General features: G+C 42.4%; 1 protein-coding gene across 7 annotated transcripts in view; it reads right to left on the reverse strand.

Moving 5' to 3' along the window:
- Nucleotides 1–16,647, reverse strand: part of PIBF1 (progesterone immunomodulatory binding factor 1) — a 234,306-nt gene that overhangs the window by 45,151 nt on the left and 172,508 nt on the right. For 4 of the 7 annotated variants that reach the window (XM_055244706.2, XM_055244704.2, XM_055244705.2 and 1 more), the window contains one exon: nucleotides 4,479–4,609. The exons of the other annotated variants lie outside the window; for them this stretch is intronic. In XM_055244706.2, coding sequence (XP_055100681.2) covers nucleotides 4,479–4,609 — 131 coding nt within the window. The remainder of the gene's footprint in view (nucleotides 1–4,478; nucleotides 4,610–16,647) is intronic. 7 annotated transcript variants of the gene reach the window in all.

Below are 16,647 nucleotides of genomic sequence, written 5' to 3' on the forward strand. Positions count from 1 at the left end.
TTTAATGGCATTGTTACATCACAGCATTTCATTCATGTAACCAGGGTACACCAATAGCAACATCTCAAGTGTCGTAATTAAACTACTGAAAGTATTAATAACTTTTCACTTTAGAAGGTAGTTGCTTCAATTAAGAATAAGATTTCATATCCTGTGAATTATCAGTTCAGAATATACTAAAATATCACACAATGAATTTATGAAACACAAGACAACATTAAAGGACTCATGTTTAGTACAAAATTTTTCTTGGTAATTAATTCCATAAATGACATGGCCTTTATGAAAACTGTTGCTGTTATTAAGGGAGTCTTAATTTTTGTTGAAATTCAACATATTTTGAGAAATGTTATTTCTCATTTTTAATATAATTTTCAACCAAAAATTTGTTACATGTATGGTAAGTACTAAGAATGGCAAACATTTATTGAACACTGTTGAATATAATGTTTAGGCACTATTATATCTGTGTATATTATGAAGATTATATCATTTATTCCTCAGAATAACCCTATCAATCAGGTGCTGTTAGGACCACTCTCATTATTTTTATTTATTTATTTATTTTTGAGACAGAGTTTTGCTTTGTCACCCAGGCTGGAGTGCAGTTGCTCATTGCAACCTCCACGTCCCAGGCTCAAGTCATCCTCCCACCTCAGCCTCCTGAGTAGCCAGGACTACAGAAGCGTGCCATCATACTGGCTAATTTTTCTGTATTTTTTGTAGAGACAAAACCAAACATGGTTTTGCCATGTTGTCCAGGCTGGTCTCGAATTCCTGGGCTCAGGCAATCTGCCTGCCTTGGCACCACTCTCATTTCACATATGAGGAAACTGGCTGTACTGTGCAATACCACAGCCATTGGCCACTAGGGCAATTAAAATTATCTTTAATTTTAATAAAATTAAAAATAAAATTAAAGATAATTTAAACAATTTAATTTTAATAGAATTAAAAATTTAGTTCCTCAGTAACAATAGCCACATTTCAAATGCTCAGGTTGGGTGTGGTGGCTCATGCCTGTAATCCCAGCACTTTGGGAGACCAAGGCCAGAAGATCATTTGAGGTCAGGAGTTCAAGAACACCCTGGCCAACATGGTGAAACCTCATCTTTACTAAAAATACAAAAATTAGCCAGCTGTGGTGGTGGGTGCTTGTAATCCCAGCTACTCAGGAGGCTGAGACAGGAGAATCACTTGAACCTGGGAGGCGGAGGTTGCAGTGAGCTGAGATCGCACCATTGTACTCCAGCCTGGGTGACAAGAGTGAAACTCTGTCTCAAAGAAAAAAAAAAAAAAGAATAACAACAAAACCCCAAAACAAATGCTCAACATCTATATGTGGCTATGTGGCTAGCTAGTGGCTACCATACTAGACAGCACTGATATGGAATTTTTTCTTTCTTTTTTTTTTTTTGGAGACAGAGTCTGGCTCTGTCACCCAGGTTGGAGTGCAGTGGCGCAATCTCGGCTCACTGCAAGCTCTGCCTCCCGGGTTCACGCCATTCTCCTGCCTCAGCCTCCCGAGTAGCTGGGACTACAGGCCCGCCACTACACCCGGCTAATTTTTGTATTTTTAGTAGAGACAGGGTTTCACCGTGTTAGCCAGGATGGTCTCGATCTCCTGACCTCGTGATCCGCCTGCCTCGGCCTCCCAAAGTGCTGGGATTACAGGCTTGAGCCACTGCGCCCGGCCAGATATGGAATACTTATATCATTATAGAAAGTTCTATTGGACAACAGAGGTATTAGAGAGTTTAAATTACTTGCCCTAACTCAAAGCTAAGTACTGAGGTGAATTTGAAAACTTCCTTTTAAAATCTGTTTTTTAAAAAATTTTATTATAGAATATTTCAGAAGAGAAAATATGTAATAGCAAACCCTGATATATCTATCACCCCGCTTCAACAACGATCAACTCATTAAAGTGCTACTTTTAATCACTATGATACACTATTTTTTTGATCTCTTCCTTATTTTAGCTAAAGAAATATTATCCCCGGCCGGGCGCGGTGGCTCACGCTTGTAATCCCAGCACTTTGGGAGGCCGAGGCGGGCGGATCACGAGGTCAGGAGATCCAGACCACGGTGAAACCCCGTCTCTACTGAAAATACAAAAAAATTAGCCGGGCGTGGTGGCGGGCGCCTGTAGTCCCAGCTACTTGGAGAGGCTGAGACAGGAGAATGGCGTGAACCTGGGAGGCGGAGCTTGCAGTGAGCCGAGATTGCGCCACTGCACTCCAGCCTGGGCAACAGAGCGAGACTCCGTCTCAAAAAAAAAAAAAAAAAAGAAATATTATCCCTTATTCAGAATAGAACATAGAGGGGCAGTATAACCTAATGGTTAGGAGAATAGAATTAGCAAGCAGACAGATATAAAATTGAATTCTGACTCTATTACAATGTTGCATGTTCTTAGAAGACAAGTTGCTTAATTTCTCTATGGCTGAATTTGTTCATCTTTATAATTTTCTCCTACAGCTAGCTATTATTTTCTCTATATTAAACATTTTAAGCTACCTTAATTCTTAGTAAAATAAATAATCAAATAAATTTGTTTGGAGATAACTGTGCAAGAAGTAATTTTTTCCCTCAGGATTTTTATATACCTCCCCATCACAATAATATAATGGTAAAATAAGACATACAAAAGATTCAAATTTTAAGGCCAGGCACAGTGTCTCACGCCTTTAATCCTAGCACTTTGGGAGGCCGAAGTGGGCAGATCATGAGGTCAGGAGTTCGAGACCAGCCTGACCAACATGGTGAAACCCTGTCTCTACTAAAAATACAAAAATTAGCTGGGCGTGGCAGCGTGTGCCTGTAATCTTAGCTACTCAGGAGGCTGAGGCAGGAGAATCACTTGAACCCGGGAGGCAGAGGTTATAGTGAGCAGAGATCACATCATTGCACTCCAGCCTGGGTGACAGAGTGAGACTCTGTTTCAAAAAAAAAAAAAAGATTCAAAATTTAATTTTAATTTTAATTTTAATTTTTTTTGAGACAGAGTCTCACTCTGTTGCCCAAGCTGGAGTGCAGTGAAATGATCTCAGCTCACTGCAACCTCTGTCTCCCCGGTTCAAGTGATTCTCCTGTCTCAGCCTCCAGAATGGCTGGGACTACAGGCATGCACTACCATGCTCAGCTAACTTTTGTATTTGTAGTCGAGACAGGGTTTCACTATGTTGGCCAGGCTGGTCTAGAACTCCTGACCTCAGGTGATCTGCCCGCCTCGGCCTCCCAAAGTGCTGGGACTACAGATGTGAGCCACTGCGCCTGGCCATAAAATATTCAAATTTAACAGAAATATGTAACATAGGCAGAAAAAATTCTATTTGGGGTTCTTTCTTCAATTTCCCTAAGATAATCAGGTGCCCAGTGAATTGTGAAAGACATAATTTCTATTGTCCCCAAGAACTATAGAACAATTAATTTATTATTGTAGGTTGTATACAGAATTTTTAACTTTAAAATTAATCTAGAAACAAACTTATTTATTTTGACACATTTAAGGTATAAATGTGCTTCTAAATTATTTAAGCAAATAATAAAAAATTAAGAACAGGAATAAAGTTCTAGACCAATTATTTTGGTGGGGTAGAAACAAAAGAAGGTAATTATTGTGATTCATTAAAAATAACATTTATACTTTGGAATTAGTTACCAATAGTTTTATATTTTTGTTTGCATACTTTAAGAAACCTGGATTTAACAACCATCTTCTCCTTATTGTTTTCCAATTCCTTGATTTAACCATTTCTATTCCCAATTAATTCTCTGCTTTTACATTTATAATCAGTTAATGATTTACCCATAAAAATCTAAATTATTCCTACAATCTTACAAATCTAATAACTAAGCAAACTAACCATCTATCCATAAGTAAAACTGTTTCATTTACACATATCTTCATTCTTTAATTTCAGTTTAAAAAACCAAAATGGTCATAGCAAATTTTTTTTGGATAAGATCTCATACAAAAACAATTACAAATTAACGAAGTGAAAGAAATTTATTTATTTACACTTAAAAGTTACTTTCATGTAAAAGGTCAGAAGAAAAGCCTAAAAATTCCTTGGAAAAATCAACATAAATCTAAGTAAATATAAATTTTTTGTTGTTGTTGTTTAAAAAGCCATTTTAACGACACAAATGGCATCTGGTTTTATTCCTCCTCTCCCTTTGGTCAATCTATACCACACTAAAGAGTTCTAGGGAAACAAGGACCAATATCAGTTGTGTCCTCTAGGATAGATGGAATGTTATGCTCATAAGTGTAACATTGTTATTTCCATGCTAAGACATCTGGTCACAGGTGGAATGTGAACACCTGATGTGATGTGACCTTATTCATTACATTTAAGACCGCCTTCATTATTTAAATTTTCTGTTCATGATTTACAACCCAAATTCATCTACAGCAGCAATATGGTAACAATGTTTTTATTATTCAAATAAAAGATTTGTAGATGGTTTACCTGACATCTTTCTCAAGTTGTGCAATAGATTCCGTCAGTGAATCAATTTTAGAATCTCTCTGACGCACTGATTCAATGAGATACCTGTAAGGCTGTTGAGTCTGGTTTAATAGCGAATTGGCTCTGTCAAGCTAAAGAAACACAGGTTTCATTAAAATCTAGAAAATGTGACAACAAAATAAAATCATTCAAAATACTCTAGCACAAATATAGTACAGAAATTCCTTTGACATGAATTATTCTGAAAAGCTTTTTCTGTGTAAATTTGAAGGTTTTAAGAGTGAATCAATATAGCTATTCTTAATAGCAACTATAAACAATAATTTTTTTTGTTTTGTTTTGTTTTGAGACAATCTCGCTCTGTCACCCAGGCTAGAGTGCAGTGGCACGATCTCGGCTCACTGCAACCTCTGCCTTCCAGGTTCAAGTGATTCTCCTGCCTCAGCTTTCCGAGTAGCTGGGATTACAGGTGCCTGCCACCATGCCCCACTAATTTTTGTAATTTTAGTAGAGATGGGGTTTCACCATGTTGGCCAGGCTGGTCTTGAACTCCTGACCTCAGGTGATCTGCCCGCCTCAGCCTCCCAAAGTGCAGGGACTACGGGTGTGAGCCACCTCGCCTGGCTGAAAAAATTTTAAATAAAATATTAATAGCAATTTTGAGAATGCATAAACTTAAATTTTCTTAGTATTTGTCTTGGTCTGAAAAGCTATATAACATAAAATATATCTTTTTAAAATGGAAACACTTAGCTAAAAGTTAAAATCTTTTATTTCAGCTTTACTTCTACTAAAAATACATCATAATTCAATAATTTTTTCATTTCTTCTTATTCCCTTCTGTTTTAAAAATACATAATTTATATATCCAAATCATTATGTATAAATTTTTGACAAATGTGGTTTAAAATATAATGTAAAATTTACCATTTTAATCATGTGAAAAGTGTACAATTCAGTGGCATTAAGTACATTCATAATGTTGAATAGCTACCACTTCTATTTCCAGAACACTTTCATCAGCCCATATGGAAACTCTGTACCCATTAAACAAAAACTCCCCATTTTCTCCTCCCTCCTGGCCCTGGAAACCTGTATCTTGCTTTCTGCCTCTGTGAATTTGCCTATTCCAGATACCTCACATAAGTGGAATAATACAATATTTGTCCTTTGCTGTCTGCTTATTTCACTTAATGTGACATTTTCAAAGTTCATCTATGTTATATCATGTATCACAACTTCATTCCTTTTAATGGTAAATAATAGTCCACTGTATGTTTATAGTACATTTTGTTTATCCATTGATCTCTTGATGAATACTTGGGTTTCCACTGTTTGGCTATTGTGAATAATGCTGCTATGAACATTGGTGCACAAATACCGTATATCTTGAGTTCTTGTTTCACTTCTGTTGGGTAGCTACCTAGAAGTGGAGTAGAACTGTTAGGTCATATGGTAATTCTATATTTAACTTTTTGAGGAACTGCAACGGTTCCACAGTGGTGATACCATTTTATATTCCTACCAGAAAGAAATTGGATTCCAATTTCTCCATATCCTGGCCAAAGCATGTTATTTCACGTGCAACTGGGCATTTGTATATCTTCTTTGGAGAGAAGTCTTCCCAAGTCTTTTGTTTATATTTTAATTGTGATTTTTCTTGTTGTTGTTGTTGAGTTGTAGGAGTTCTTTATATATTCTTAATAATAGTCTTATTAGATATGTAATTTGCAAATATTTTCTTCCATTTTATGGGTTGTCTTTTCACTTTCTTGACAATCTTATTTATTTACTTACTTATTTTGAGACGGAGTCTTGCTCTGTCACCCAGGCTGGAGTGCAGTGGTGCGATCTCGGCTCACTGCAATCTCCGCCTCCTGGATTCAAGAAATCCTCTTGCCTCAGCCTCCTGAGTAGCTGGGATTACAGGCGTGTGCCACCATGCCTGGCTAATTTTCATATTTTTAGTAGATACGGGGTTTCACCATGTTGGCCAGGCTGGTCTCGGATTCCTGACCTCAAGTGATCTGCCTGCCTTGGCCTCCCAAAGTGCTGGGATTACAGGCATGAGCCATTGGGTCTGGCTGATAATCTCCTTTAATTCCCAATTTTTTATAATTAGGAAGTTCAATTTATCTATTTTATGTTTTTGTGCTTGTCCTTTTGGTGAAATTGCCAAATCCAAGGTTATGATTTTCTCCTATGTTTTCTTCTATGAATTTTATACCTTTAATGCTTAAATTTAGGTTTCTGATCCAGTCTGAGTTAGTTTTTGAATATGGTGTAAGGTAAGGGTCCGACTTCATTCTTTTGCATGTAGATACTCAGTTTTACCAGCCCCATTTGTTGAAAAGACCGGCTTTTCTCCATTAAATGGTCCTGGCACTCTTGTTGAAAACTACTGGCCATATAGGCAAGTGTTTATTTCTGGGCTCTATTCTATTAATATTCCATGGGTCTTTACGTCCATCCTTATTCTAGTTGCACACTGTTTTGCTGACTGTAGCTTTACAGTAAGTTCAGAAATCTGGAAATATGAACCCTACAACTTTGTTTTTCCTTTTAAAGATTGTTTTGGCCATTTAGGGTTCCTTGAAATTCCATATGAATTTTAGGATCAGTTTTTCCATTTCTGTAAAAAATGCCATTGGGATTTTGATAGGGACTGAATCTAATTTGTAGAATGTTTTGGGTAGTATTATCATCCTAACAACATTAAATCTTCCAATCCATGAATATGGGATGTCTTGTGTCCATTTCGTTAATTTATTCCTAAATGTTTTCTTCTTCCTTTTTTTTTTTTTTGAGACAGGGACTCACTCTGTCACCTAGTCTGGAGTGCAGTGCAGTGGCAACATCATGGCTCATTGCAGCCTACCTCCTGGGCTCAAGTAATCCTCCCACCTCAACCTCCCGAGTAGCTGGGACTACAAGAATGAGCCACCACGCCCGGCTAATTTTATTTTATTTTTTATAGAGACAGTCTCCCTATGCTGCCCAGGATGGGCTTGAACTCCTGAGCTCAAGCAATTCTCCTGGCCTTGGCCTTTCAAAGTCCAGAGCCATCATGCCTGGCTGTATTTTTTTCTTTTTGATGCTATTGTACATGGAATTGTTTTCTTAATTTCCTTTGTCAGACAGTTCATTGTTAGTGTACTATATACAATTTTATGTTGTGCCTTTTCACATAACTTATACCAGAATCATTTTTCTAGATTGTTAAGAGTATGGTATTTATATTATTAGCAGTTACAAAACTGCCTACCAAAGCCAATGTATCATAATTTACACTATGTATAGTAATAGACACTTAGAATGTTATCAATTATAAGTCAGTATAAACAATATATAAAAATTTACATAATTTATGTTAGCATAAACAATATTACAACAAATCTTCAGTGCTGTAGTTTTTTTTCTTTTTTTTTTTTTTATTAATTTTTTTTGCATACAAAAACAATAAACATTTTCTAAAAATACATACAAACAAAAAGATGCGTATCAAACATATTAGGAAGGTTGCACATGGGAAGTCGGGGAATAGAAATGGGGGTGGGAGTTAAAATAAATGAGAGAGGGACTTTATATGGATCAGTGATAATAACTCAATCCTCTATTTGACAAAGAAGAGGGAGAAGGAAGAGGAAGAAAAAGAAAGTGGGATAAAGGATCAGAAAGGGAGGAAAATAGAAAAAATTAGAGTATGACTCCAGGGTAGACCTGTTTTGTTGTCATTGAGTTGGTTGGTTGGTTTGTCTGTTGTATTCTTCATGTTTCGCCAAGTTGGCCAGACTGGTCTCGAACTCCTAGCCCGAAGTGATCAACCTGCCTCGCCCCCCAGAGTGCCGGGACCACAGGCGTGAGCCACCACGTCCAGCCCCCACATTGCTTCTGGCCTCCGTGGTAGACCTCCCAGACGGAGCGGCCAGGCAGGGGAGCTCCTCACTTCTACCCAGACACGGGGCGGCCGGGCAGAGGGGCTCCTCACTTCCCAGACGGGGCGGCCAGGCAGAGACGCTCCTCATTTCTTCCCAGACGATAGGTGGCCAGGCAGAGGCGCTCCTCACTTCCCAGACGATGGGTGGTCGGGCAGAGGCGCTCCCCACTTCCCAGACGATGGGTGGCCGGGCAGAGGCGCTCCTCACCTCCCAGACGATGGGTGGCCGGGCAGAGGCACTCCTCATTTCCCAGATGGGGCAGCCGGGCAGAGGCGCTCCTCACTTTCCAGACGATGGGTGGCCGGGCAGAGGCGCTCCTCACCTCCCAGACGATGGGTGGCCGGGCAGAGGCGCTCCTCACCTCCCAGACGATGGGTGGCCGGGCAGAGGCGCTCCTCACCTCCCAGACGGGGCGGCCGGGCAGAGGTGCTCCTCACTTCTTCCCAGACGGGGCGGCCGGGCAGAGGCGCTCCTCACTTCTTCCCGACGGGGCGGCCGGGCAGAGGCGCTCCTCACTTCTTCCCAGACGGGGAGGCCGGGCAGAGGCGCTCCTCACTTCCCAGACGATGGGTGGCCGGGCGGAGGCGCTCCTCACTTCCCAGACGGGGTGGCCGGGCAGAGGCGCTCCTCACTTCCCAGACGGTGGGTGGCCGGGCAGAGGCGCTCCTCACTTCCCAGACGATGGGTGGCCGGGCAGAGGCGCTCCTCACTTCCCAGACGGTGGGTGGCCGGGCAGAGGCGCTCCTCACTTCCCAGACGGGGCGGCCGGGCAGAGGCGCTCCTCACTTCCCAGACGGTGGGCGGCCGGGCAGAGGCACTCCTCACTTCCCAGACGATGGGTGGCCGGGCAGAGGCGCTCCTCACTTCTTCCCGGATGGGGCGGCCGGGCAGAGGCACTCCTCACTTCTTCCCGGATGGGGCGCCCGGGCAGAGGCGATCCTCATTTCTTCCCGGACGGGGCGGCCGGGCAGAAGCGCTCCTCACTTCCCAGACGGGGCGGCCGGGCAGAGGCGCTCCTCACTTCTTCCCGGACGGGGCGGCCGGGCAGAGGCGCTCCTCACTTCTTCCCGGACGGGGCGGCCGGGCAGAGGCGCTCCTCACTTCTTCCCGGACGGGGCGGCCGGGCAGAGGCGCTCCTCACTTCTTCCCGGACGGGGTGGCCGGGCAGAGGCGCTGCTCACTTCCCAGACGGGGCGGCCGGGCAGAGGCACTCCTCACTTCCCAGACGGGGCGGCCGGGCAGAGGCGCTCCTCACTTCCCAGACGGGGCGGCTGGGCAGAGGCGCTCCTCACTTCCCAGACGGTGGGTGGCCGGGCAGAGGCGCTCCTCACTTCCCAGACGATGGGTGGCCGGGCAGAGGCGCTCCTCACTTCTTCCCGGATGGGGCGGCCGGGCAGAGGCGCTCCTCACTTCTTCCCGGATGGGGCGCCCGGGCAGAGGCGCTCCTCACTTCTTCCCGGACGGGGTGGCCGGGCAGAGGTGCTGCTCACTTCTCAGACGGGGCGGCCGGGCAGAGGCACTCCTCACTTCCCAGACGGGGCGGCCGGGCAGAGGCGTTCCTCACTTCCCAGACGGGGCGGCCGGGCAGAGGCGCTCCTCACTTCCCAGACGATGGGTGGCCGGGCAGAGGCGCTCCTCACTTCTTCCCGGATGGGGCGGCCGGGCAGAGGCGCTCCTCACTTCTTCCTGGATGGGGCGCCCGGGCAGAGGCGCTCATTTCTTCCCGGACGGGGCGGCCGGGCAGAGGCGCTCCTCACTTCCCAGACGGGGCGGCCGGGCAGAGGCACTCCTCACTTCTTCCCGGACGGGGCGGCCGGGCAGAGGCGCTCCTCACTTCTTCCCGTACGGGGCGGCCAGGCAGAGGCGCTCCTCACTTCTTCCCGGACGGGGCGGCCGGGCAGAGGCGCTCTTCACTTCTTCCCGGACGGGGCGGCCGGGCAGAGGCGCTCCTCACTTCCCAGACGATGGGTGGCCGGGCAGAGGCGCTCCTCACTTCCCAGACGGGGCGACCGGGCAGAGGCGCTCCTCACTTCCCAGACAGGGTGGCCGGGCAGAGGCGCTCCTCACTTCCCAGACGGTGGGTGGCCGGGCAGAGGCGCTCCTCACTTCCCAGACGGTGGGTGTCCGGGCAGAGGCGCTCCTCACTTCCCAGACGGTGGGTGGCCGGGCAGAGGCGCTCCTCACTTCCCAGACGGGGCGGCCAGGCAGAGGTGCTCCTCACCTCCCAGACGGGGCGGCCGGGCAGAGGCGCTCCCCACCTTCCAGATGGGGTGGCGGCCGGGCAGGGGCTGCAATCCCAGCACCCTGGCAGGCCAAGGCAGGCGGCCGGGGGGTAGAGGCTGCCGCGAGGCCAGACCACGCCACCGCACTCCAGCCCGGACAACACCGAGCACTGGGTGAGCGAGACTCCGTCTGTAGTCCCAGTACCTCGGGAGGCTGAGGCGGGCAGAGCACTCGGCGTCAGGAGCTGGCGACCAGCATGGCCAAGATGGCGAACGCGTGCCTGCATCGAAAGGAGAAAAGGCAGGCAGCGGTGGTGCGCGCCGGCAGTCCCAGGCAGTCCGCGGAGCGGGCAGCAGCAAGCCGAGTAGATTGTAGCCTGGGCCAGAGAGGGAAAGAAAGAAAGAAAAGAAAGAAAAGAAAAGAAAAGAAAAGAAAAGAAAAGAAAAGAAAAGAAAAGAAAAGAAAAGAAAAGAAGAGAAGGAGGGAGGGAGGGAGGGAGGGAGGGAGGGAAGGAAGGAGGGGTCTTGTTTTTGTAGAGACTAAACTAAGCTCAGTTTTTTTTTCTTAAGTTAGTATTTGCTTTGTTAATTTTTTTTTCAGAATAGAAGACACACTAGGCTAAGGGGTATGACTATTTAATGCTCTTAACACACAAGACAAAAGTTTTCTCCCAAAGGATTTTTATCAACTTATATATACTCAACCATAGTTTTAAAAAATTTATTTGTTTTTGTTATTTTTTTTCCTAAGCAAATGGTAATTGTGTGTCACTACAAAACTAAATAAAGCATTATCAGTGTCAGCAAGCTCCTACTTTGGTATATAATGAGTTCTTGAAAAAGGTATTCTATAGTTGGATAATCACAACAAAATGGTGGATATCTATTGTTACGGTGAAAGGGTAAGGAAGCGGGTATTTATTACACAAAACAAAATGACAGAATTCCTAACTATTCTATGACCTTTAGATACTCTTTGGTGATAAACTTCTAGCCTTTTATATATGTTTAAACATTTTCCCATGCTTTTTGTCATAATTGTTAAAAAGTTCCATTAAAGATTTGCTGTTTTCCTGGGACGAGAAATGATTTGTATTTTTTTCCTCAAATGAATTATGTTCATGAGATCGATATACTTTTAAAGTATTAAGACCTTTAAGAGTATACTTTAGCATATCAGTTTTTTGGTTTTCCACTCATTTTAATAAAATAATGAGTGATTAAAAGCCCAGGAGCTGAAGAAGCAGGGAACAGTGGTATGGATATAGTGGAAAGTATGGTGGGAGGCAGAAAGAATCAAGGATAGTAATGAGAACATTGTTAAAATGATCAGCCATGAGGTTGGCTGGGTAAGGAGGACACTGAAGCCAAAAGGGGGCTGACCAACTGTTAGAGGATGTCTGCTTGCACGTAGAGAACTATTCTGTAAAAGCATTTATTCATCTAAATTGTACAGGAAATTTTCTGATAGCTATATTAACTACAGCCCAGGAAAAAAAAAATCCAAAAAAAATAAAAAAAGAAGGAAATGAACAGTGAAAGAAAAGAAGACTACTTTTTTGGGGGAACACATTTCATTATAGTGAAAGTAGAGCCATAAAGAAAAAAATACCATGAATAGTTTCTATAGTTTGGGTTTCAGCATGTTTTTTTCTTTGCTTTGGTAATCATTTTTTAAAATCTATTACAATGTCACTGGAATCTTATTAGTTTACTAAGTTACTTTATGAACATTCAAATATGCAGCTGGACAAAAATAAAACTAAGTTCTACTAACCTGTATAACCAGTTTCTCTAGTCAATTAAATCAAACAATTGCTCTGGCTTTGTTTTCACAGAACTGACCCTAACTGAATAAACTGAACTGACAAGTTGCTTTGTGTTTCAAAGTGCAGAATAGTTCAAGTGTGTGTGTGAGGAAAGGGTGGCAGGGAATAACTAAGAATATTTATGAATTTTAGTTAACTTCTGTCTAGAATGAGCTGTTTAAAACATACCAAATCTAATTTCAATTGCACAAAACATACAGCAGCAGTGTCAATTATTTTAATTGCACAAAACATACAGCAGCAGTCTCAATTATTTTAGTTCAATTTTTTCATGAAAGTAGTTACATATATATTAGGTTTATATATATATATATTTTTTTTTATTTTGGGACAGGATCTCACTCTGTTGCCTAGGCTAGAGTGCAGAGCCACAGCTCACTGCAGCCTCGACCTCCCAGGCTCAAGTGGACCTCCTACTTCAGCCTCTTGAGTCGCCAGAACCACAGGCATGCACCACCATGCCCAGCTAAAGGTTTTAATATTATAAACAAAGTTAAGGGCCAGAAGCCTTACTTTCAAAAGGTATACTTTAACATAAAACCTATAACCTCCTTACTCTGGATAATAAATACTATGATAATGCTGTTAGTGTTACAGATATATTTCTTTATAAACCTGTTTGTAAGCTTCTAAATCCCTAATGTTGATTTGCATTCGTCAGGAAAAAAGTACATGTCTCTGAATAAAAAGTGATGCTAATCTCCATGTTTGAAATAAACGTAATTTATTAGAATTTAATTCCTTCAATAGAGTTTTCAAAAATCTTTCTGTAACTATAACAATTACTATTCAAAAAGTTTTGCAATTGCTCACATTGCCTATTGTTAGTAATCTTTTCCTTATAGGAAAGCCTTAGTAATTAGTGACTCAGGAATCATATACGTAATAAGTGACTCTAGATAAAACCCATGACACAACATTTTACAGAAGTGTTATTCTTCCTTTGTTTCAATAACCTGTACATATGATTCAGAGAAAAGTAACACCTGATTAAAACATCATTATATCTTTTGACTCAAATACTAATTTAACTTAGATGAGAATCTAAAATTACAAATATTCTCTTAAAATTCAAAAAAACTAATATAAAGGTGACTACATTTTGCTGCATGTTGTTCCTACATGTGGAGTTTTTCTCCTTGGGGAGTTTACTTTCACAGAAACTAGAAATGAAGTTCTTTACTGCCAGGAATAAAATGAATACTGCTGAGTGGAATTTAACATTGAGTTGCTTTCTGTCTATAAAATATATGCAAGTGATACTTTCTAGCAGTGGTGGTAGTTTGTACAGAATCAGTCACATATCCTTGCTTAATCTTTTTAATCGTGCTAGGAATGAAAAAATGCCTGCTTGAGGTCCAACAGGGGGGCAACACTTTGGTACAACTTCTCTATGTTCTCAATTGCTGGGGAAAATGTGAAAAAAAAATAGTGATTTCTGGCTGGGCGTGGTGGCTCATGCTTGTAATCCCAGCACTTTGGGAAGCCAAGGTGGCTAGATTGCTTGAGGTCAGGAATTTGAGACCAGACTGGCCAACATGGCAAAACCCTGTCTCTACTAAAAATACAAAAATTAGCCTGGTGTGGTGGCGCATGCCTGTAATCCCAGCTTCTTGGGAGGCTGAGGCACAAGAACTGCTTGAATCCAGGAGGCGGTTGCAGTGAGCCGAGATCACGCCACTGCACTCCAGCCTGGGTGACAGTCGAAGACTCTGTCTCAAAAAACCCAGAAAAACAAACCAAAAAATAAGTGATTTTGGGGTCCTACTAGTGATTCTGGTGGGCCCCAGTCCTACTGAATCAAAATTTCTCAGGGTTGGGTCTCAGATTCTGATAATCAGCCAGATTTGAAGAATACAGTCCTAGTGATCTTGGACTTGATGTAGGCCACTCCATCCAAACTAGTACGTAAATCATTTTACGTCTTGAACTTATAATCCTCCCCACTAATACCAGTTCCTTCTCTCATGTTCCCACGTGATTACATTATCATCTTTAACAGGGGTAATATTTAACTGATACATTTCAACCAATTAGAATACTGGTGAAACTCTGTGTGTCAGGTATGACCTCTTTGTCGCTGGATTACAGGCAGGTCTCAGGAGAGCGGCCAGGACAGATGAGACTGTGGTGGAATTGACAGTGGGATCTTAGTGTAGAGCTATTTACCAGTGTTTCTGCTAGTATTTTATTATGTCAATAATTAAAGCAAGGACATGGTAGTTGATTATCAGCTCCACTTTTGGTCTTAAGATCCACAAAGTATGGTCCAAGTAAGAAATTCATGAATGGGATGTTAAAATACTTGAGAGTAACCAGCATGGAAGTGATGACTGAAGTCACTGAAGTAGATAGAACTGCAGAACATTATTACTTCAAATTGTGGCCCTGCATTCCTTTTTCTTTTTTTGAGATAGGGTCTTGCTTTGTCATCCAGGTTGGAGTGCAGTGGTGGAATCATAGTTTACTGCAGAGCTTGTTAAAAATCCAGATTTCTGGACTTCATTCTAGACTTACTTAATCACAATCTCTGATGGCAGAATCTAGAAGCCTGTTTTACATTTTAAACAAGAATCTTAGGTGATTCTTTTTTTTTAAGAGGCAAGGTCTTACTCTGTTGCCCAGGCTGAAGTGTGGCGGCATTTCAGCCTCAAACTCCTCAGCTCAAGAGATTTTCCCACTTCAGTCTCTCAGGTAGCTAAAACTATAGTGCATGCCACAACAACTGGCTGTTTTTTTTCTTTCTTTCTTTCCCCCACCCCCGAGATAGGATCTCACTCTGTTGCTCAGGCTGGAGTGCAGTGGTGCAATCATGGCTCACTGCAACCTCTGTCTCCCAGGTTCAAGCAATCCTCCTCCCACTCCAGCCTCTCAAGTAGTTGGGACTATAGGTGTGCACCATTGCATTCAGATAAGATTTGTAATTTTTTTTCTTTTTTTAGAGATAGGGTCTTGCTATATTGCCCAGGCTGCTCTTGAACTCCTGGCCTCCAGTGATCCATCTTGGCCTCCCAAGTAGCTGGGCTTAGAATTTATTTATTTTTTTATTTCAATAGCTTTTGGGGAACAGGTGGCATCTGGTTACAGGATTAAGTTCTTTAGTGGCGATTTCTGAGATTTTGGTGCACCCATCACCTGAGCAGTGTACACTGTACCCAATGTGTAGCCTTGTATCCTCCACTCTGCTCCTACTCTTCCCCATGAGTCCCCAAAGTCCACTGTATCATTCTTATGCCTTTGCATTCTCATAGCTTAGCTGCAACTTGTAAGTGAGAGCATATGATGTTTGGTTTTCCATTCCTGAGTTACTTCACTTAGAATAATGGTCTCCAACTCCAACCAGGTTGTGTGAATGCCGTTATTTCATTCCTTTTTATGGCTGAGTAATATTCCATGGTATATATACATACCACATTTTCTTTATCCACTCATTGACTGATGGGCATTTGAGCTGGTTCCATATTTTTGCAATTGTGAATTGTGCTGCTATGAATATGAGTGTGCAAGTATCTTTTTCGTATAATATCTTCTTTTTCTCTGGGCAGATACCCAGTAGTGGGATTGCTGGATCAAATGGAAGATCTACTTTTAGTTCTTTAAGGAAGCTACAAACTGTTTTCCATATTGGTTGTACTAGTTTACATTCTCACCAGCAGTGAAAAAGTTTTCCCTTTTCACCACATCCATGCCAATATCTATTTTTTAAAAATTTTTTTCATTAGGCCATTCTTGCAGGAGTGAGATGGTATCACATTGTGGTTTTGATTTGCATCTCCCTGATAATTAGTGATGTTGAGCATTTTTTACATGTTTGTTTGCCATGTATATCTTCTTTTGAGAATTGTCTATTCATGTCCTTAGCCCACTTTTTGAATTTTTCAATATTGTTACTGCAAAACCTAAGAATTTTCTCTTTCTCTCGCCTTTCTTCCATTAAATATTTATAGGCTAATTACCAGATTGTAAGATAATATGCTAAAGGTAGAAACTGTCAAGAAAAGCCTGCTGTATAAATTTGGCCACAAAGCAATCTAGAGAGATGGTGAATTCTAGTACTCAGATGGCTGACAAAGTCCAAGGATAGGTAGGAAGAAAAGTAAAACCAGGAGGGGCTTGACAGATTGGAAAAATATGGAAGGGCTTTATGAGACAGGGACTTGTCATGAGTCCAAATAAAGTA

Source organism: Symphalangus syndactylus, chromosome 15 (assembly GCF_028878055.3).
Source record: "Symphalangus syndactylus isolate Jambi chromosome 15, NHGRI_mSymSyn1-v2.1_pri, whole genome shotgun sequence".
NCBI classification, from domain to species: Eukaryota; Metazoa; Chordata; class Mammalia; order Primates; family Hylobatidae; genus Symphalangus; species Symphalangus syndactylus.